This window comes from Lepidochelys kempii, chromosome 1, assembly GCF_965140285.1.
Source record: "Lepidochelys kempii isolate rLepKem1 chromosome 1, rLepKem1.hap1, whole genome shotgun sequence".
NCBI classification, from domain to species: Eukaryota; Metazoa; Chordata; order Testudines; family Cheloniidae; genus Lepidochelys; species Lepidochelys kempii.
The window spans coordinates 339851628-339875112 of NC_136380.1; the positions used below are offsets into that span (position 1 = coordinate 339851628).

Below are 23485 nucleotides of genomic sequence, written 5' to 3' on the forward strand. Positions count from 1 at the left end.
CCTTTGCAATGCAGATGCTGTTAGCTTGAGAGCCCTCACTGATCTTAAACCAGGGGCGGGCAAACTTTTTGGCCTGAGGGCTGCATTGGGTTTCTGAAATTGTTTGGAGGGCCAGTTAAGGGGAGGCTGTGCCTCCCCAAACAGCCAGGCATGGCCTGACACCCACCCCATATCCGACCGTCCTGCTTCTTGCCCCCTGATGGCCCCCCCTAGGACTCCTGCCCCATCCAAGCCCCCCTGCTCTCAGTTCCCTGGACCCCCCACCCCTAACTCCCCCCCACCGCCCCATCCAATCCTTCCCCTCCTTCCTGACTGCCCCCCCCGGACCCCTGCTGCATCCAACCACCCCTGGACCCTTCGCCCCTAACTGCCCCCCGCCCCTAACTGCCCACCACCTCATTCAACCCCCCTCTCTCCTTCCTGACTGCCCCCCCGGAACCCCTGCCCCATTCAACCACCCCAGACCCCTCGCCCCTAACTGCCCCTGCCCCTAACTGCCCCCCACCACCTCATTCAATCCCTCCTCTCCTTCCTGACTGCCCCCCCGGGACCCCTGTCTCCATTCAACCCCTGTTCCCCACCCTCTGACAGCCCCAACCCCTATCCACACCCCTGACCACCCCCCAAACTCCCCTGTCCTCTATCCAACCCCCCATCCCCTGCTCCCTACCCCCTTACCTTGCTGCCTGGAGCTCCGGTGGCTGGCGGCGCAGCTGTACCAGGAAAGGCAGCCTCGCCACGCAGCACAGAGCACCGGGTCAGGCCAGGCTCTGAAGCCCCGCTGCCCAGAGCATTGCGCCGCATGGCGGCGTGGCTGTAGGGGAGGTGGGACAGCCTCCCAGGCCAGGAGCTCAGGGGCTGGGCAGGACAGTTTGCCCACCTCTGTCTTAAACCCTGCTGTTGTGTGTGTGTGTGTAGTGGAGACCAGTGATTTCTCAGTCAGCCAGGATCCAAGGTACGTAAAGCCTTGTAGGCTGAAGTCTAATTGTATCCAGAAGCAAATAAGGAGTCTGTACAGTGGCTAAAACTGTAGCCACTGTAGCCTTTTCTGCAGAAAAGGACCTAGGGGTGACAGTGGACGAGAAGCTGGATATGAGTCAGCAGTGTGCCCTTGTTGCCAAGAAGGCCAATGGCATTTTGGGATGTATAAGTAGGGGCATAGCGAGCAGATCGAGGGACGTGATCGTTCCCCTCTATTCGACATTGGTGAGGCCTCATCTGGAGTACTGTGTCCAGTTTTGGGCCCCACACTTCAAGAAGGATGTGGATAAATTGGAGAGAGTCCAGCGAAGGGCAACAAAAATGATTAGGGGACTGGAACACATGAGTTATGAGGAGAGGCTGAGGGAGCTGGGATTGTTTAGCCTGCAGAAGAGAAGAATGAGGGGGGATTTGATAGCTGCTTTCAACTACCTGAAAGGGGGTTCCAAAGAGGATGGCTCTAGACTGTTCTCAATGGTAGCAGATGACAGAACGAGGAGTAATGGTCTCAAGTTGCAGTGGGGGAGGTTTAGATTGGATATTAGGAAAAACTTTTTCACTAAGAGGGTGGTGAAACACTGGAATGCGTTACCTAGGGAGGTGGTAGAATCTCCTTCCTTAGAGGTTTTTAAGGTCAGGCTTGACAAAGCCCTGGCTGGGATGATTTAACTGGGAATTGGTCCTGCTTTGAGCAGGGGGTTGGACTAGATGACCTTCTGGGGTCCCTTCCAACCCTGATATTCTATGATTCTATGATAAATGAGTGGTGTAATAAGCTCCCTGTGGCTAATGCTATCCGGTGGGCAGCTGCATGTTACATCAGCAATTCGTTTTATTAAGAACAAAATTAGATATGAACCTCAAATCATAAAATTTAAGATTAAAACTCCCCATGTGTGAGAGATTAATGAGCAGATGGGTTGCTAACACATCCTTGTGAATGAGGAAGGCAGTCCAAATCCTTCTCTTCCATTCTGGTGACTGGTGTCAGATCTACACAACTCAAATAGATGGTCAGTGACTGACCAAACTCTGGGGCCAAATTTAAGTGCGTGTTCTTGGGTTCAAGTTTCGGTATTCTATCAGTCAACACTGATCATGCTCCTCAGATTTTCTCATTAATTTGAATTTAGAGTTCACATTATCCTAGTTTGACTGAATATTCAGGTGACTCAGAACTATTATAAAAATGCGATAGAGGGCACCGAAGCAGCCCAGAAATCAGTGGTCTCATGTTGCAATTATTTTTACTGCCTTGCAATGATCTGCACTGCAAACCTGATGGGAGGAATTAGCCATGAGACATGTCAGATACACTTGAGGGTCTTTCCTGTTTTGCCGACTGCTACTTTGAGGGGCGTAGGATTAAAGATTTTACATGCACACAATATAATTTGAGTATGGAGTAAAGAGCAGGAAGGAGGACAGCCCAGTGGTCCGGGCACTAGGTTGGGACCTGGGAAACCCAGATTCAATTCCCTGCTCTGCCACAGACTTCCTGTGTGAGCCTGGGGCAACTCAGTCTCTGCATCCCAGCTCCCCAGCTGTAAAATGGAGCTTAGAGAATTTGTGGACTTCAACAGAGTGTTGTGGGGCTAAATATACTAAAGAGTGTGAGATACTATGGCAACAGGGGCCGCATAAGTACCATAGGTAAAAAAAATAGCTGAAAAAATTTCTGCAACACGCTCGACACCACCGGTAAATGAAACATTGTATTACTTACAGAACACAAAAATGTAATAAAGGAAAAGGTAAAATACCATGGAAGCTTTACGTATAGAAGCCTGTTATCTCAACTCTGATTTCTCCTACCTGTGGAGTACACTGAAATTGGTCTCAAGCTAAGGATTACAGGAGCTTATCCTGTCTCTTCCCTCTTTTCCTTCAGTTGAAATGACCTTGCTTTAGAAATGTAACGTATGATGAATACACAGAAAAAAAATCACACAGTTTGTGGTAAAGTTAGAATACTGTGCCATTCATTTGGGAAACCAGCAAAACTCTCGAGGAACAAAGAAGCAGCTTGTGTTCTAGCCAGGTGAATATTGGGTGATTGTGAACTAATGGTAGGAGAATAGGGCTGCCCTCAGACTATGACTGAATTTTTTCATATTTTTTAAAGGGCTGGATCCATTTTATAACCATTTGTAACATGACAGACAAGATTCTATTGCTTAGAGGCATTTCTACAGCACTCATCACTGTGATACCAGTCACTGGAAAAATTGGATGTCTCTTTCTAGAAGACATGCACTAGCTCAGTGTTTCTCAATCTTTTTCATACCAGGGACTGGCTTGCTGCCTTCCTAAACTGTGTCATGGAGATCTCAGGGACCCATGCTGGACCACGGACCAGTTGTTGAGAAACACTGCATTAGCTCCTCCATAAGTTATTGGGATCATTGCAGGAATTTCTGGGTGAAATTCTATGGCCTGCTTTAGAGGCCAGACTACATCAGCATAATGGTGACGTCTGATCTTAAAAATTATGAAAATATGAAGAACTATCTGAGCTACCAGCTGAAAGATCCAGTTGCACTTTTAAGACTAGGGGTTGTACTTGAATCCTGGGCCAAATTTTCCCCAGTTCCCAATGCTGTACTCTGTTCCAGTTGCCTGCTGCCCTCTCCCCAGGAGGGGCCTGCATTGCTCCTCTATAGAGAGTTTGTAGATCACTTTGGGACCTCTTCGGAATGAAAGGTTCTATATGTGAAAGATAAGAAGGTCAAGATGATTGTTCTCCCATTACAGCCTCTGCTCTTTGGTTCATACTCCCCTCCTTGCACCTCATGCTGGGAACCATTTCTCTGATCCAGTATCTCATGCAACTATTTGCTCTCCCTCCTATTACCTCATTCCCATCCCCATTCTTTTCAATGGATACCCATGCAAATGAATAAAATCAAAGTTATCATGAAAGTGTGAACCAGGATGGGGGCATGTCATATCCAGATTAGATATGTGTGTGTGTGTGTGTGTGTGCAGTCAAGACTAGTGAGGTCTTGTGTCACCATCTGCCTTAATATTATTGACCAGTGAGTTATTAGTTTTCAAATGACATCGCACAAGGCATATTTTGTACAAAGAGTATTACAATAGAGTGGAGGGTGTGAATATAGGGGTGCATTCAGTCACCGGGCATGTCACCAAAAGGAGTAACCACCTTATCTGATTGTCCCAGCCTTACCTGCTGTTTTACCAGGACATATTGAATTTAAGGCTTGGATCCTGTTCCCTTTGAAATCAGTGGGAGATTTGCCATCAACTTTAGTGGGAATAGGATCTGGACCTCAGACTGCATGCTCTTTGGGTCAGGGGCCAGGCCCATCTTTGAAGTGCAAGGCACCAGTCACACCTATAGCTGTGTTCAAATAATAATTATGATTTCACAGAAGGCCAGAAGGAACCAACACATTGATCTAATCTGCCCTTCTGTGTTAACACAGGCCACAGGTTTCACCCAGTTGTTTTCTGCAACAAGCCCAGCAACTGGTATAACCTCTTAGGGCTAGGATTTTTGAAGGAGCCTAAAGAAGTAAAGTTTAAATGGAATCTGGGCACCCATCTCCCTTAAACTCCTTTGGAAATGCCAGCCTAGCAAGACATCCAATCCTGATGTAAAGACCCTCAGATACTACAAACTGGCGAAGCCCCACTGAGGTCAATGGAGCGATGACAATTTACATAAGGCTGACACTCAGAGCTCAGGGATGGTGAGGTCTGTAGCTATGCAAGTGAAGTCAGTGATATGTGTAATATTACTTACACCCTGTTCTGCATTGTCTGAGCACTGCACAACCAGTCAGTGCTTTGGGCAAAGGGAGTATGGTGATATGGAGCACAGAAAGAATGACAGTGCTGTATGAAAATGTATTGGGTAATCTTGCGGTGAAGTTACTGGACTCGAAGTCAAAAGAGCTAGTTTCATTTCCCAACTCTGCCATAGATATTCTGTGTGACCCTGGGCAAGTCACCTAATCTGTCTCAGTTCCCCATCTGTAAAATGGGGATACTAATATTTCCTTTCTCCTACCTTTTGTCAAGCTTGTTTCCTTAGACTGTACTATCTTTGGGTTAGGGACTCTTTCCTCCTATGTGTATTTTGTCATACAGCCTAGAACAATGAGGCCATGATCCTGGCTGGGCCCTTAGGAGTGACTGTAACACAAGTGATAAAATTAGAACCGTATTCCTGAGTCTGACACAGATTCATCGGGAATGCTCTTGTGCAACTCACAACCTCTTGTGCCCCAAGTTCCTCGCCTATAAGCTGACTCCCGTTATCTGCCTCCAAGGGCTGCTGTGAGAATCCGTTAATGCTCATAAAGTACTTTGCAATGAACTAAAGTGCTGAATAAATGCTAATTATCATCATTGTTCTGGATGAAAGGACCCGTTAGATCATGCAGCCCACAACTGTGCACTGGCAGGAAGACGAACTGGATGATCTAATAGACCTTTTCCATCTTCACTCTCTGTGATAAATGTCAGATTATAATGGTCTCCGATGACTTCTTAGTGAAGAGACATCCCACGGAAAAGGCACATCCCTAGGAGGCTGCATACCATATGCTTAAAGGTTGTCACTGACGTCCCACCTTTTCTTGGGCAACGTGCTGGGTTCCAAAAGACTGGAGCAGATGTCTGGTAACAGGACCACAAAAATAACCCGATGACGGCTTGGTCCAAGGCATAAAAACCAAACAGCAACATTCCAGATGGTGGTTTCTATGATTTTTAAGTGGGATTTATTTCTTTTTAACATTATTGTATTTGTTTGAGGTAACCCTATTTAACACCCCCACCTCCCCCAGCCTTGGTTTAAAAAGAAGGAACGTTTGTGCTCTTGTTGTAAGTGTCAGAGTATGTAAGCAACATAAGGGCAGAATTCTCCTCTCCAAGCCTCAGCGAGGGCCTCCTAGCTGCACAGAGGCTCTCGCTATAGCACATCCTCCACGAGTTCCACATATCTGCAGAGAGCAAAATATAGGAGTCAAGATCCACTGGGCCAGATCCTGCTTTGTCCCAAGGCTGCTTTGTGATGCTCCAGTGTTTCAAAGCAGCCACAATTCTGATTTAGTCAGCAATTTAAGGATTCTTCCTACCCAAGGGACATACAGTATCAGCTGCTGCACCACCCTAAGTCCAGGACAGGGGCATGACCTGGGGTATGGATTGGTCATCTCTGTGTGCTGGTGATCTCTGACAGCTTGCAGTGATGGCCAGCTTGCATCCTAGTCTCCACTGTACAGTTCTGAAAGCCGCGCTTTGCTGCAAGAGATCCATCCATTTATCCATCTGATGCACTGGGAAATAATTCTGATCACATTTTTTTTTTAAAAAAGGTCTGTGGAATTGGTGTCTGTTTTGGTGCTTTCTTCATAAAGATTCATGTCAGTAACTGGGTTAAGAGCACTTGAATTCACTGTGCACGCAACCTTTCCCTTAGTGCTGTTTAGACAGTTCTCAGTTATGTTCCCCATGACAGCCTGTGTTTTACAAGTCAATACAGGCAGAGGCAGCTTGACACTGGTGATTTTGTTTTCTGGAGACTGCACCTTTTCCATTTCTAAGAATCCTGCCTGGAGACAGCAGCCAGTTTGTTCTCTCATCCTCTGCAGCCAGTTCCAGAGGATGTGCATATGCTCACCAACAAACCCCCAATGCTTGCTCACGGAGACTTCAATTTTGTTCTTTCTTGGTGTTTTTCTTAACAGAATGTTACCGTAATTTTAGGCTCAGCTTCACCCCTGCAAGCATGTACAGATTTCCAGCCTAGGCTCACTCTTGCTCTGGGAAAGTCTCCTCTTCTCAAAGCTACCAAGACAGACTCTTGTTTTCCTTCCCTTCTTGAGTCCTTGATCTTCCTCCTCAGGCAGCCCTCAACTGTGAGTCTGTCTCTGACTCACCACTGCATCCACAGCCCCCTCTGACTTCAGGGAGCAGATTGCATGGGATCCTGATTTAATCTGTTCCTGACTAAAAAAAAGTGTAAGAGCAGTGCAGTAATTTCCAGTTGAGTGCAAGTCATATGCGAAGACCCTAGGCTACATCAGAATGAGCGTGGGTTAGTGGAGCACCTCCTGGATTGGGAGTCTACAGAGCTGGGTTCTGGTCTCAACTCTGCCAGTGACGTTCCAGGTGACCTTGGGCAACCATTTCACCAAGGTGTGCGTCCGTTTCCATTCTTACCCTCTCCTTGGTTTGTGTATTTAGAGTGTCAGATCAGCTGGGCATGTCTTCACTGCAGTGGTGGCTTGACCCATTTCAAGACTGCCTGGCTAGAGTCAGAGACGCCACACTGCAGAGCAGCACAGAGTGACTGGGTTAGCAGTGCAGAGTATCTGAGTCCACACTGCATTATTAGCTCAACCACCAGCAGCACCTGAGTTTCAACCCACCCTCCCTAAAGGGCCAGCTAGCTTGGGTTTAAAGTCCTGCTTAACTGGAGGCTAGAGATTTTTGTGTATGCACAGGAGTTGGGTTAGGGGCAACACTGGAATTATATACCTTGAGCTAACAACACAGTGAAGACAAGCCCTCTGTATTTGTACAGCACCTTGCACAGTGGGGTCCTGAGCTCGGCTACTGCTGCTAGGTGCTACTGTAGTGAAAATAAATAAGAATAATACAGAAATATGTATATGTTGTTTTTCTAATAAAGTATCTAACAGCTCCCCAGTCAGCGATAAAGAAGGAAGAGAAGATGCGCAGTGGGGTGGAAGTAAGGACCAAAAGTTCTTTAAAAATCTAAGAAGGCTAATTCCAGGGAATGGAATTTACAAGTTCCCCCAGAAAGTCCCTTGAGTGAAAAATATCCTTTAATCCCTCGCTTGGTACAAGAAGGAGGGCAAAGCTAAACAAGAGACTGGCTTTAAGGATAATCAAGCTAAGGCAGAGTTCTCCATTGTCATTTTACTCTTTAGCTTGTAAAACAATGGTAACTAGGTTGGTCTCTCTCAAATGTTATGTGAAGGTAATGAATTTTATTGCTGGCAAAAGCAAGAGATGAAGGACACTGGCCAGAATTTTACATTGTTGGACAGACTCTAAACAAACCTTCCCACTCAACTGTGATTGGCGACATACCCTGGTCTTTCAGTCCCAGCCCTCTCCTGAAGATAGAGACTAATTTCACTGAATTGTGGGCAGTTTCTTATGCAGCATGGGACTTATACCATCCAACTGACATTATTTAGGATCAGTGCTAAACTGACCTGAAGCATCCAAACCAACTCTCTCTACATAACCCCACCAACATAGCTACTGACAGCGACTGGCTGGTTTTCAAGAAGGTGTGACCAATGACTCACTTCTAATGCATCTGTTAAATGTCTGCCATGTAAGCAATGAGCAACTGAAGTGCAGCGATGCTGTAGTTTATTAAAGAAAAATTCTAAACATGAGGGTTGAGGGGGGAAGGAGGAAACTGTTCGAGTCAATCGAACAGCCCACATAACACTGCATGGTGGGATTTGCGGTAGTATTTCTGTCTGAAATGAGCGCACATGACAGATTCTGACTGCATAAGGAACGTTCTAAAAGGGAAGAATAATTAAGCAATGTCAGAGGCATCATCTTTATTAGATAATCACAACCCGGGGCATTAACAAACTTTGAGCGTCTCTTATCCCATGGGGTCTAATTATTCTGTGATAATAACCACACCTCCAAGTTTTAATTTATTCCTGTAAAGATTTTTTTTTGGTGGGGTGAGGAAAATGGGGGGTATATTCAATATCTGTGCTGGAGGAAGATGCAGTTGGCCTTTCAAAAGGGCTCATAAGTATTCTAATCTAACTAGCGCATGCAAATGGCATTAAATCGTCTGCCCTTTATGGTGATCTCCAGCAAATCAGAAGATTCACTCCCATCCAAACTGGTGGTGCTATAGTCTGTATCATGAGTATAGGTAGGCACGCACCAATTCAATTCTATGTTCTGGGGCAACTTCTGGCAAGAGGGTTTTCTTGGGTTAGAGAGGCTGGCTTTCTGTCAGGCTGTCTAATTAACATGCCGTTGATGGGCTGAAAGGAAAACTAAAAACTTAAGACTGGTACGCTGATCTCTGAAGTGCTGCCTGACATGTCAAAGATCAAGATTTTAGTAAATGTAAGTGTTCTACCCACGCGCAGGATAGAACAAAGAGTGAGACAGACACCCCATGGGAAGAGGAACAAAGAGCAGTGGAGCAGTAGCGTCACGTAGAAGTAGTGGAGTGACAACATAGGGAGGGGAGACTGTGTAATAACAACTCAGGGATGACTCAGAGATACCAGGCCCTCCCTGTCATCATCATGTCCAGGCCTAGTGACTTCCATAGTGGCTGATCCAGGCTTGAGGAAGAAAGAGGCCAAGGATGTCTTGCAAGACTACCATCTCCTAGACAGGAGGAAGGGAAAGCAGTAGTAGCTGCCACCTCAGCTTCAAATCTCCCATGTGCAAAGGAGACCAAGGAGGCCTTTTTCAGGCTGACCCTCCCAGCCCAACTCAAAGCTCTCTTGACATTTTAGCAGGAATGTCTCAATTTCTATCGGAGTTTAGCACAGCTCTTCTAAGGAGCTCTAATCAAAGCCTCACAAAGGAGGCTTTCCAAAGACTGATTAACATTTTGTGAGATCCTGTGAGTACATGCTCTTATACCCATTTTACAGATGGGAAAATGAAGCACAGAGGGGTGAAGTGACTTGCTTAAGGCTAAACAGCAATTCAGTAACAGAGCTGGAAATAGCACCCAAGAGCCCAGAGCCAAAATTTTCAAAAAGTGGTCTGTGGATTGCGGAGTGGATTCTCGATTGAGCATGGATGGGCAGTGAGATGGGCAGTGACATGCCAGGGTGTGTATCATTCATCTCTTTACTAGACAAAAAGTTGCAGAAAACTATTTGATTTGATGTAAAATTACACAACCGGTTCCCCTTGTACTGTACATAATTTTGGAAAATAACGTATCGGTGCCAATTCAATATGGCAATAGCACTTTGCACTTAACATAGCACGTCTCTTCCAGAGATAGCAATGTGCCTTACAAACCTATGAAGGAAGATAAATATTTCATAGATGTGGCAAAGTCAGGAACAGAACCCAGGTTTGTTAGCACCATATTCAATCCACTAGGTCACAGCAGACAAAGCATTTTTTTAAATACTGAAACAACGGGATGTGGTTAAAAAATGTTCCATGAACTTGTCCCGTAATATACCACAGAATATCAGGAGATCACAACAAGCATATTTTTGGGCACAATGTACAATTTTGGGCAGTGTGGGGAAAGCACTGGTGTGGTGAACCATTACTATTAAACTTCTTCCTGTGTGCAGGTTTTAACAAGATTTAAATTAATTCATGACAATTAGCAACTCCAGCCTGTTCTCAGTCAGAGCTTCTTGCAAAGCACATGGTGTCTGAGGTTGAGTGTCCACCTTCTGTAGCCGAGGTGACAGCAGCACTTGATTCTTTGGCAGAAAATAAACCTGAACAAGCCAGCAATATAGTCGTGGTTTGTCTCTTACGTGCTCCTTGTACTGATAAGCTTTTTTTTATTTTTTATATTGAATTTCTTGTGGCTGACCACAGCTGAAAATTATTACAGATTGTGTGGTAGAGACACACTGCCAAAAGGTACTATATTCCATAGCGTTACCTGTACACATCACAAAATGTAAAACCTGAAATGTGCTAACACAATGGATGTAATACCTTAGGCAGAAGATAATGTACTATATATAAAAAAACCCAAACATGTCTTGTGCTGAATTAGATCCTTCTAATCCAGGGTTTAGTTTAAGTGCTATACTCCGATTCCTAAAAAAATTATTTGACTAACGAGAACAATGCTATGCTTTGAAAAATACAAATGCATTTCTATCCTTTTTACAGCAGCTGGTATTTTTAAAATCTTGTTCTATGCATACAGTAGGACACTCCTGCTCTTTCTCACTGTAAAGAAGAGTTATGTAACCCTGAGGAAACAGAGTCAGATTTTTCTAGATCTAACCTCATACAATTTTAATAGTCACTCTAAAAGGAGACAAGAAATTCTGTAGAAAGACCCTTCCTAAAGTTTCAGGACAGACTCAAACGTATTTACTTGCAAGTTCTGTTGATTTTATTCACCATACCACTCAATGGCATTTCATCAATTTAACTTCCTTATGGTCCTAGTAACAATACTACAGCAATACACCCTTATCTGAGATGAATACACTTTCTAGGAATATGTGCAAAGGAACGAATACATTTTGAGGGACAATTATATTTTACAAACAGACCATTCTGGTTTCTTGATTGCTTGACAGCTCTTATGGGGTCCCCACTATTAAAAACATTAAATCTTGGCCAATATTCTCAAACCTGGGTGTCTACATGTAGGCTCCTAAATCCAGAGGTGTTAAGTGCCAATAAATCTCACTGAAGTCAACGTGAGCTGTTCGTGGTTTGGAGCCTTTGAGAATCAGGTCACTTGTTTAAGTGCCTAAATTATGGATTTAGGCATTAAAGAGTGAAAAAATTCGGTCACAAGTTTCACAATTAAAGAGAACGTTTCGCTGACAAAAATTCTACTTTAAGCCATGGCCTATTGTACATTAGGAAAATCAAGACCCATTTGCCACTGTAACCCACTGGTCAACGTATGTTGTGTGTTCACCTCTGTTTCTGAGCCATGGAATATCTCAGAATAGAGTCTTTGCTCTTTAACTTGAGCACTGCATGATTTCAGCTGTAGAGGCCTCTAATTTAGTCCTTGGTGAGTGAACCAAGATGGGCATCCTCTGCTTGGTAATAAAATCTTCCCATTAATAATAAGTAACATTATTATGACTAACATTATTGCATCACACATAGAAAGTTAATTGACTCTATGCAATGCTCATTATAGCAATAATTACACCAGGGATCAGTGCTCCCTATCCATGAAATAATGACTTGCCTCAAAGTGTATCAACAGTTGCAACACAACCATCCTAATAGTACTTAGCTCTTACATGGCACTTTTCAGCTTCAAAGCATTTCACAAAGACTCCAGAACCCGCAATCAGCAAGTACATGTTATTCTTGTTTTACATATGGGTAAAGATAGGCAGAGAGATTAAATGACTTGAAAAAGGCCAAATAAAGGAAGACAGTGTCAGAGCTGGGATTAGACCAAAGAAGTTCCTGCCTCTCAGTCCCATGTTCTGACCACTAGATCATACCCCCATCAGGATTTTCCTTTCTGTCTGGTTTCTCTCAAATGTACACGCCACAACCCAAACCTTACAAAAGAAATCAGTCTAGATTAAAATACATCGTGATAATTTATGTACTTTTGTTACATAAGTGCACAGAACATGCCTTTTAAAAACTACTTTATCTGATAGATCATATTTTTGCCCTAAAAATAATGAATGTTAAGCGAGGTGAGTTCCCTCCCCCAAATGTAATGAACAGCTTTTTAAATGATAGTACAATATATTGTACTTGATCATGTTCATTCTATACCAAGACATATAACTGGTTAACTGATACTGAAGTGGAAGAGAAAGCCGCTGCGATTTAAACTGATTTGTTCCAGCGTGAACCATCTACCTTGATTCATTCTTTAGAAAACTGTCCAAGGTTCATATTCACCTACAGGTATGGTTATTTTTGGATCATCCTGGAAGCAAATCATAGACAGCACAGTGGGAGCATTGGCCTATAACAAAATGTCACTGTGGCAGACGTGAACTGCTGATTGGAGAAATAGGTATTGTACTGAAGTGAATAAAAAGAGGAGCTTTTAAAAAGGTCTATTTGAACATTCTTTGCTGCGTCTCTGCTGAGGTATCTTAAATTTTCTGTAAAATGCCTAACGTTTCAACAATTGTGTTCCCAACTTGAATACTTTTAACTAACAATAGCAATCTTTGTGCTATGTTATTGAGTAGATAAAATAATAAATGTCCTAAGAATAATTTTACTTCATCTTTAAGGAAAAGTGAACAGAGATGATGTTGATGCAAATAAGTTTTGACCAATGAACCACAAATACTAACTGTAAGTGACCACCCTACTTTTAAGAAGGGAAAGAACATATTAATTGTAATGGGATTGGCAGCAACTGCCCTCATTAAATTGGGAAAGCATTTCTATTCTAACCCCCTGTTTTCAGTTGCTTTATAACTTTCAGAAACTTCCTCCTTTGGGGATGAAATTTTCCAGTGTTGGCATCTGCCCAAAAGTAGCTTATTTTGAGTATGGGTATATATATATATATATATATATATATATATATATATATATAAAACTTATTTACTATCCTAATAAAAAATGTTTACAGCTTTTTATATTTTATTTTATTTTATTTTATTTTATTTTTATAACAGCTCTACTGCTTAAAATGGATGGGACCAGAAAGTTGAACTTTGGCATGGAAAAAGCACAGTCAAACTGGTTTTGATTTGAGTGTAATGTCCTGTTGAAAATCATATTCTTTGCACACACAATATATTTTGCATAGACTCTTCCTTCTAGGCTGCAAGTATGCAGGCTGATAAAGTCATGTTACCTGAGCATGCAGGGCCAGCTTAGCTGTGTGGTGTAGGTGAACAGTGAATGAGACAGGTTTTTCAGGGAACTATGCCTCATTCACTGGTCATCTTAAATTGTAAAAGCTGCACGCTCCAGCAGAATAAAGAGGTTCCTTATAAAGTACAGTATCTGGAATAAGACATTCCAGTGTTGTTTAGCCAAGAAGTTCAACCTTTTGGATTTTACTTTTAGAAAAAAATATGCATCTTTAAGAAAAAACAAAAACACATTTTAGAAAATTTTATTAAAAACCTATCTTAGACTACCCATTGACTTCTGTAAGGACTGAAACTGGGCCTTCAGCAAGCATGGATAAGCACTCAAAAGTCAGGAAATGACAAAGTTAAGTTTGTATAGCATGCTCGTAAAGTGAGTGAATGTCATGTTCCCCTCTAGCAGCCAGTGCACATATAAAACTACTATGGCTGGGAGCAAATAGAGTTACTCCCTTAGCTCAGGTGGTAGAGGTTTGTGCTTTGGGTCTGAAAAGGTCCTGCATTCCAATCCTATAAAATATCTTGTGGAGGGGTAATTATCTTTGCATGTCTAATTAACTGCCCCATATGCACTTATAATATATTCTGTAACCACAGAATCATCTTCTCTTTCTCAAAAACATTCCATCACCACAGAATTGTTTTCTACAATGTTCGATACATATCTCTAGCATCCTGTAGTACTTTACAGTGTATACTCACAGTCCACGAAGGTCATTTATATGCAAGGTACATAGTAAACTATTCTTACACAACATACTGCATATTTACTATAGCAGTATAGGACAATTGTGAAAATCTGATCGAATACAAAGGCTACTTATGTGCACCGCTCAATTAGCTTCTGAGTTAGCTACATTATCCCCCTTGGTACCAGAAAATTGCATTGTGTGCATGTATGCAGGTACAATAAGCTCTATCCTTTGCTGCCTTTTCCCTTCCCTTTGCAGTCACCTGGGAGGGCAGTGCTACTGGCTGCTGAAAAAAATGTATACTGTATTATATTTAGGAAACAGTACAGGATCATGCGATTAAAAACTGTACTGTGATGCACATGTGCAAGAGGGCAGAATTAAAGGTGTATGTGAAATTGTACTTTTGTATTTCCTGACTTTTGTGTGCAGCCTAAATGTTCCCATCTTGTAGTGTATTTGCTGGAATATAATATCAGTTTATATAATACTGGGCGCTCATATACCACCATTCACCAGAGAATTTAAAAGTGCTGTGTAAACATTAATTAAACCTAACACCATCAATGTGAGGTAGGTGAATTCTATTATCCCTAAGTTTACATGTGGGTAAATCAAGGCAAGCTAAGCGTAACACAGTGCATTGGAGGCAGAGGCCCTGTTCTTGAACATGCGTTTGCTAGGGTACCCCCTGGCACCCATGTGGAGTCCTACTGACTTTACCGGCGTTTTGTGCAGGCACTGGGAACTGTGCCAGTGCATCTATTTATAAGATCTAGCCACAGTCTGGAAGAGAATCCAGGATTCCTGATTTTTACTCCCACTTTTTAACCATTATAAAATATTGCCTCTCTACACTGATACAGTTCCAATGGTTTAAAAAAGAAAAGTGTTCCAAGCAAGTGGGGAAAAACAGAGTGAACAATTCATTAACCAAATAGGGGTGATTAAAGTAAATAAAAGAAACAATTATCATATCAAAATAAAAGACAAGAAAGATGATTAAATGAGGCTTCTAAAGACCCGTGAGAAACTTATGGAAGAGTAATATGCATTTACCTGGTTTTTATTCTTTCATTTTTATCCACTACCATCTAATAATTGCAAAAAACTGTTACTCTATAACCACAGGCAATTTAAGCTATTTTAATTTTTTTCCCAAGGCCACTAGACAAAAGAACCTATTTATTGCCTGAGGGGATTTTTTTTTCTAAAATGAAAGCTTAATCTTTCATGTTTTTTTTAAGCAAAGGCTTTTAAAAAATAATTTCTAACAATGCTGTAGGGAGACACTTCCATGGGTATGCAAAATTGAAAATATAAATTTACAATTATAAAAAAATTAATAGTTTTGAGGATTGCATTGTCTCTGTCCTTTCTGGATTAATATTGTCTGAAGCGTAAGAGAAAGTATTTAGAAAGAGAGAGAATGCTTTAAAGTGTTCAGCGCAGGGAAGGGAATGATGTTCATAGACTGGAGTCAAAGCCATTTAGGAGTTGTACTGGGTTGTGTTTATAGTAAAATGCAGAGTTTTGTTTTGAAATAGATAATTGGCTGAACTTTGAAAGGAGGCGTTTCATATAAACTCAACAGTTAGTATTAGAGGGTCCGGTCCTGCAAGATGCTGATCACTTTTCAAGTCCTATTAAGCCTTCTTGGGGGCCAGCCGCAAAATGTGGCATCCTCAAATATCAGGCAAGATTTTGGTTTGGGGTCATCTCTATGCCTGTGTCTCCATTAGGCACTGAGTGGATCCAAGTCTGTCTGAGCACTTGCAGAACTCAGTGCAAGTCCAGGGCACTCTGAACCTCACAGGACCAGGTCTAAAGAGGAGTCCAAATTGCAACACCCATCTTTTGAGGATGCCAGATTTTACTGCTAGCTCCAATTTCTGGATGGAACCAAAACCCTAGATCTGCGCATGAAATGAACTTTGAAGGAATAGGGGATAAATCTGGATTTGAATTTTTGTGGTGTTGGACTATTATTAATGGCCTAGTTCAGAAAAGTATTTATGTACATACATACCTATTCAGGACAGCATTTTGACATCAATGGGACTTAAAGTGAAGCTGTCCTGAATATGGGAGCTTTCCTGAATCAGGGCCTACTGATTTAATGTATTATCTAGAAAAACAAACATTTCTTCTTGTGCTTACTCTGGGCTTTGTAATCAGACAGTATAATTTATTCCCACTAAACCAGACAAACTGGAGAATTCAATTAAAAGAAAACTAGATCCGAAGTACCCCCATTCCTCTGACAAAACCTCCAGTACTGAAAGGCAGAGTCAAAAGTTTTCTGCCAATCTATTTCAAGTTTTAATGGAAACACTTTGTGCTACTATCAAAGGCTTTATGGAACTAAACGTATTTTTCATAGAGCAGAGAAGAATCCATGAAGATATTGTTCAGGTTTACAAAATATGTAATAGGGTGAAGAATGTGGAACCAGATAAGAAAGGTTAAATGGAAGGACATTTTAACAATGGTTGGTTAGTTGTGGAGTGCATATGGGCATAAGGAGACTATTAAATATGCACTCAGTGCCACAGTAAGCTTTCAAATGCTGAAAATGGTTTTCCTGTGGCTATTAACTCCAGCTAAGATTTTGAAAAGCGATTTGCGATTTGGGAATGCCTAACTTGGGAGGTTGGGTGCTCAGCCCTTGTTGAAAATCATCAAGGTGTCACCCAAAATCATGAGTCATTTCTGACAATCATGGTTTCTGCCACTAAGGGGCCACCACTGCCCCCCATACTGTGTTGCCACCTAGGAGGTATTTACTCATCCCATCTGAAACATCTGCCTCAGCACATCCCATTCACAGCCATCATCTGAAAACACCTGTTTTCCCAGGAGGATTTGCAAGTTCCCACTGTTAGGCCCTTTGCTTTTCAGGGATGGTGCAAGTTTGTTTTCTTAGCGCTAGCGCTCATTAGTATTTAGTTTTATTGCATATTTGGGATGTTTGTTTTGTATTATGCAAACAGCGTCCATACAGTACCCTCAGCTTTATAAATGAAATTACGGTGAAATAAAAGGCCACCTCCGGCTTCTTCCAAAGCTTCCCCAAGTTTCGTAGGGAAGTCTCTGGGCTAGGTGCTCAGCCAGTATAAAATGGCAGAGCTCCACTGAAGCCAACAGAGCTATGCTGATTTACATTAGCTGAGGAGTGTCCAAACTTCACCTCCTTCCTGGGTGGAGTAATTACTCTGCCTCTTAATTCAGGGCTTTAGCATCTGACTCAATAGAGGAGCCCTGCATTCCCATATAAGGTCTTAGTCTTCCACGCTTTTCAAGGGAAGTAGAGAAGAGTTAAGGTATTTCTTGCCAGATCAGAGAAACCAGAAGGAATCAGAAAATGAAATTTTATCTCAAAAAATGCAAAACCAACATAGCTTTGGGAAATATAATCTAAAACACTGGCAATATGACTCAGAGAGAGATAAATGCGAGGAGATGCTCAGCACGGATGCTACGATATAATTGAATAGCTATGTATGTATACAATTTTACAATGTGATATACTGCACAATATATTCTACATTATATGAAGTACAAGCACAACTACATAGGTTAGCCTATCTTCATGTAGCATTGAATTAAATACATTTGCAACACTGCGTGCTGTGCTGGGTGCCCCAGTTCAATGAAGGCATAATCACATTGGAGGGGGTCCAGAAAAAGGTGATAAAGATGATTAAGATACAAGTAGAAGCCTGGATATATTCAGACATTCAAAGCTAGTCTTCCCAACACAGCAAAAAACATACAGTAGTGAACAATCCTTTGGTAGCAATATGGGCTAGATAGCTAAATAGGCCATCCCTAACTTTTAGAATGCTCTAATTGTGTGGGAAAGAACCATTTAAAGTGGCTATTGGAAAAGTGGGATGCAAGCAAATAATTAGGCTGGATACCAGAAAACATTTTCTAACAATAAGGTTAATTAGGCCATTAAATAATATTGGAAGGGAAGTGTAAATAATCCCATCTCTGGAGTTATTCAGGTGAAGCAACATTTGGAAATGCCCTTTAGAACAATCCTATGTTTGCAGAAGTTGGACTAGTTGATCTGAGGAGTCTTTTTCATCTCCAAAATCTATGGTGTATAGAATCCTCAAGACAGCTGTTTGTACCACAGACCTCATGGAGAGTCATTATAGAATTAAGGTTGCCTCTGCAACCTTAATTCAGCCCCTTTGTACATACGCATGATAATAGAGTCTTTACTATATTACCACACTATTTTTTCCAGAGGAGCCCTGTCTCATTCAGTGCACAGGATGGTGCTTACTGAATGAGCAGCTATTGAATATTTTGTTTTCTCCTCATTGTTCAACGTGTGGCCTCATTCCTTATTTACTGCACACTATTCAAACCCTGCTCTAAATTCAGAACTATTCATTTCCTCATTGAATTTTCTATGGCACTCATCAGGATAGTATCTGAGTGCTTCACAAACGTTAATTAATGTAGGTTCACAAAGCCTCTGTTGAAGGGTGGTATTATCCCCATTTTACAGATGGAGAACTGATGTACAGAGAAATTAATGTCAAAAGTATCCACTAATTGTGGGTGCTTATTTGAGATGCCTATAACATGATTTTTCAGATCCTTGGCATTATATAACATTTTATCTTTTCAAAGCACAGATCCTATCGACTTCCGTTGCACCTGTGAGTGCTCAGCACTTGTGCAAGTCATACTCCAGGGTCTCAAGTTGAGCACCCAGAACACGATGAAAATACAAATAGTGACCTCCTGTGAAAAGTTTGGTTAAGTGACTTGCCCAGCATCACGTAGTTTGGCAGGGCAGGGATAGAATCCAGTTCTCCAGGGCAGCATTCAACTGCCCTAACCATGAGACTGTCCTTCCTCTTCATGCAGTCCCCTGCCTCATGCACTACACAACTTCCAAGTTCTGCAACAAATAAGGCAAGGGTCCTCAGTATGGAATTTCCTAGCTTTTGCGTGCTTGACTTTGCAACCTTAATGTTCTTTTAACATAGTGTTTTGTTTGTTAATTCCTAGGTTTTTAAAAGAGCATACTGAAAAAAAACAGAAATTGCATCATGTGGCATCATACAGTTGCCAACATGGGCCATCAGCAGGGTTGGAACCTTTAGATCTACTGCACAGATGTCTACCAATTGAGCTAACAGAGTTTCTGACAGCCGTGCGAGACACACACTTTGCCAGTGGATTTCACAGATTTGATGACAGCAGAAAGAATAGTGAGACTCAGGAATCTTGGGTGCCATGCCAGGAGGAGTGTGTGTTCCGGTAGTCATCACAGACCCTTCTGTCAGTTCCCCTAAGCTTGACCCCTTCTTTCCCATCCCCTCTAACCCGTCTCTGTCCCAGTCCTGTGTCTTCCCACCCCTTGGCTCTTCGTCCCAGGCCCAGGCCCATTCTCCTCGCCTACCCAGTCTCACCTCAGACCCAGTCTCCCCCTCTAAGGTCCCCATTTGAGTCCCAGTCTCCCTACCCTTCCAGTATCTTTCCTTTCCCACTCCCAGTTTCCTTGCCTCCCCACACCAACTCCTTGTCCAATCTCTCTCTGCCTTCCCCACAGCATAAAGCTCCCTTGCCCTCTTTTTTCCCATCCCCACTAGCTCCCAGTCTTAATTTCCCCTCTCCACACCCCGGTCTCTGTCCCAGTCTCCCCTGTGTCAGGCTCCTTGTCCCAGTCTCTTTATCTAGCTGGTCCCTGTTGTCCTTCTCATCTTAGCTCCTGGTCAGATGTGTCTTCTCACCTCCACTCGTTCCCAGTCCTAGTTTTCTTGCCCAATCAGTCCCAGTCTCCCCCCCAAACTTCAAGTCACGTTTTCTCTCTTTCACCATAGTCCCGGTCTCATCAGCCCCCTTCCCCCAGTCTAGCTCCCGCCTCCTCTGCATTTGAGTGAGGCACCTTCCTCCTCCACACTGCCTGGGCTCCAGCAGGGGTGTCATCGAGAGCACAGGAGAGACAGGCTTTCTGCTGTCAGTTCTGATGCCCAGCCCCATCCTGGCTGAGAAGCAGTAATTCAAGAGAAAGTCTTTTTAAGCCCCATAGCCCCTGGGTTGGATCCTGCTCTGTTGCTTTGTGGGAATGGTATATTTGCAGTCCGATGAGCACTAGGAGCTGTTTGGGGATGGAGCATGCTCAGGGAGGATGGAATCTTCAGAGATTTTAGCTGCTAAGCACTAAGGGTAATGTCTATACTTATGCTGGAGATGTAATTTACAGCTTGGGTAGACATGAATGCATTAGGTGTGATCAAGTGCAGAAGTGTAGCCAGCATAGGCAGCAGGAGGGGTTAGCTTCCCTGAGTACAATCCCGCCTTGGATCCTAGGTGCTTACTTGGGTGACTAGTCCATCCCCCCACTTGTGCCAACATGGCTGCATTTCTATTTTTAGTGCGCTAGCTCGAGCAAAGCTAGCGTGCAGACTTCTATCTGAGCTATACCTCCAGCTCAAGTGATTAAACATACCCTAACAAGTCGCTACTGGGCATGTCTGAACTGAGGTTTTTTTGAACACTTAAACTTGACCAAATTTGGGCAGATTTCCAGAGAAACAAAAAAAGACACATCTCTGACACAAAGGCCTCATCCCTGACAAATTTCGAGTCCCCACTCCAAAGCCTAGTGTTCTAGAGCTTCCCAAAGAAAAGACTGCAGAAGTATTATTATTTTTTTTTTAACATTGCAAAATGAAATTCTTCCCCCTAGCTTCATCCTTGGAAATGGCTGCACCATTGTCTCCGAAACGTTCCTAACACATTCAGCCTGAGGCAGACACCAGGCATGGAAAAATTCAGTCCAACAGTCTGGTAAAAAGGTAAAAGCTACTGAAAACAGAGTCTTATAATAGAAGTGTTAATAATAATAGGTGGTGTTACAATCTCTGCCTATAACATATGTCAAAGATTGCCTCCCTTGCGGTTGAGCTCAAACCTTGTGCCACAGCTTATTTTATCATGAGGGATGAATATACTTAGAAACAAGATTAAACAGAAATTTTCTTTAGTGGCATCCAAAATGATATGAATGTTTTTAGACCTGCCATAAACACAGATAAGGGGGCAGATTCTCAGCTCAGTTACACCAATGTAAATAACTCTACCCTCCACTGGCTTTGGAGATGAGGAGGAGTTATTGTATACGGGATTTACATCAGTGTAATGGAGATCAGAATCTGGCAAGATTTTCACTATTTATCTGGTCTTACTTCCATAATCGCCTCTCAGTTACCAGCAGAAGCAATCTCTGAAGGCACCAGAGGAAGAAAAAGAAAAGGCAAGGGAAAGAAATTTGAAAATTTGAAAAAGAAAAGGCAAGGGGAAAGAGGAAACAAATTTAATTTGTCTTTTTTTCTAGCATGAGAGGACTTGGCTCATATTCTGGATTCTTTTTGAAAAGTTAAACCTCACTGAGTTCCTCATGCAGCTAGAGTTTTCTTGTGCCTGCTGGGTGTTGTAAGGCTGCAATGTTGCCCCTAATCCTGCAGTGAGCTTGGCAGAGCAGACCCCTGTGCCTGCATGGAACAACTTGCAAAATCCAGGCCTTATTTAGCTGCTTAAACACACATTTTTAATTAAAAAATTCTACTCAATAAAAAAAAAAGCCTCCACGCTTTTCATATGCAAGTTCGTTGCTTTTGGAGGTGATAAACAGATAGAGAATCACCATTCTGAGGCTCTCCTTCCTGTCTTTAATGCAGAATCTGAATGGAAAGTAAACTACTCTTACCGGGACTTGTGAGGGCTCCCAGAGCACCAGTCGTTGTGGAGAGAGGATTTGCGTTGGTGGTGGTAGCTGAGGTTTGGGCGGCGGCTGCTGCAGCTGCTAAGGTTGCCAAATTCTGTAACTGTAAAGCATTCATGCCTGCGCAGAGAACAAAAGGCAGTTTCAGCAATAGGGTTAATGAAGAGATTTAAAAGTTGTATTTATTGTAAAGGAATATAAGACTTGTAAAGGTTGCCGGATTGACAGTCTAACCAGTGACTTAAACTCTCCTTTCATTCCCAGAAGAGCCTGGACAGAATAAGCCACCTCACACTGGCGCCAGCCAACGCGCCTCGTATCTGTCTTACAGGTAAGAGGGTGGATGGTTTTGTTGTTATAGCACGGTCTTACAACTCAGGAAATTTGTGTTCAGTTCCCATCTCCGTCAAAGAGTTGTGGTGTGACAAGTCACTTAATCTCTCTGGGTGAAACATGGGGATAATAATACTTCCTGACCTCATGCAGGTGGAGAGAAGGTAAATTAGTTATTGCTTGAGAGGTACTTGGATCTTATCAAGTTCAATCCCCAGGTCCCCTCTTCACTTCTCTACTTAGTCTACCACACAATAATAGCCAATTGTGAGAGCAATTTTTGCCGGAAATTCCTTCTGTCTATTTGGAACTGAATCGAGACCATCCAATTCATTTCAAATTCAGCACGGAACAGATATCAGACAGTAATGATTTTCAGTCACTATCATTTGGGGCCAGATTTGAACTGGGGACCTCTAGGCAGAACATTTTGCATCATGTAAGCCATCCAGGTTCCCAAAACCACTTGTTAGTTTATTCAATACTTTACGAGACGTAGCGAAGGATACATCTACATTTCAGAATGATGTAAAGACCTTCAAGGGAGGGGAAAATTTATAAAACATGGAATTTAACTTAGATAAATATGAAATGGAACATCTGTTGACAGACAAATACTAAACAACACTCATGCAAAATGGAAGAAAAATGATTAAAGAACAACAATGTGACAAAGAACTTGAAATCTCAATGTGATGCAGCTGCTCAAAGATGAAAATGGTGTACCAAGTGTGTATATATATAGGCATCATAGCTATATACATAGGCATCATTTGTAGGACAAAGGAAGAAATAATGCCTCTTTCCTGCACCTTGGTTTGGCCACACGCAGGTGTTCTGCATATGCCATATGAAAAGGACATTGATAAATTAGAGGAAATCCAGAGGAGAATGTCAGAGTAATTAAGCTATGACCATATGAGCAGGAGAACTTAATATGGACTTGGAGAAAATGAGAAGAGGGGCTATCACAACACTCTATGAGTATTTGAGAGCTAATAAAATAAAAGAGCAGGAGGGATATTTTACAGAGACTGAGAGCAGGTGGCAAATAAAGAGCAGCAATCTCTTGAAATTAACACACGACAGAATTAGGTTAGACATTAGAAACCAATCTCATAGAAATGCTCAGCACTCAGAAGTTCCATTGTTCTACCATCAGAGCCGCTAAA

The 23485-nt window shown here is 42.5% G+C and overlaps 1 protein-coding gene across 25 annotated transcripts in view; it reads right to left on the reverse strand.

The window, feature by feature from the left end:
• The window catches only part of CELF2 (CUGBP Elav-like family member 2), a 713903-nt gene that overhangs the window by 23156 nt on the left and 667262 nt on the right, over positions 1-23485 (reverse strand). For 18 of the 25 annotated variants that reach the window (XR_012156850.2, XR_012156851.1, XR_012156849.2 and 15 more), the window contains 2 exons: positions 21966-22100; positions 19020-19151 (listed from right to left, as the gene is read on the reverse strand). Coding sequence is in view for 22 of the 25 variants with exons in the window: in XM_073328795.2 (XP_073184896.1) it covers positions 19020-19151; positions 21966-22100 (267 nt within the window). In the remaining 3 variants the exon portion in view is untranslated. The remainder of the gene's footprint in view (positions 1-19019; positions 19152-21965; positions 22101-23485) is intronic. The other 7 variants (XM_073328799.2, XM_073328798.2, XM_073328804.2 and 4 more) reach the window with 1 other exon arrangement.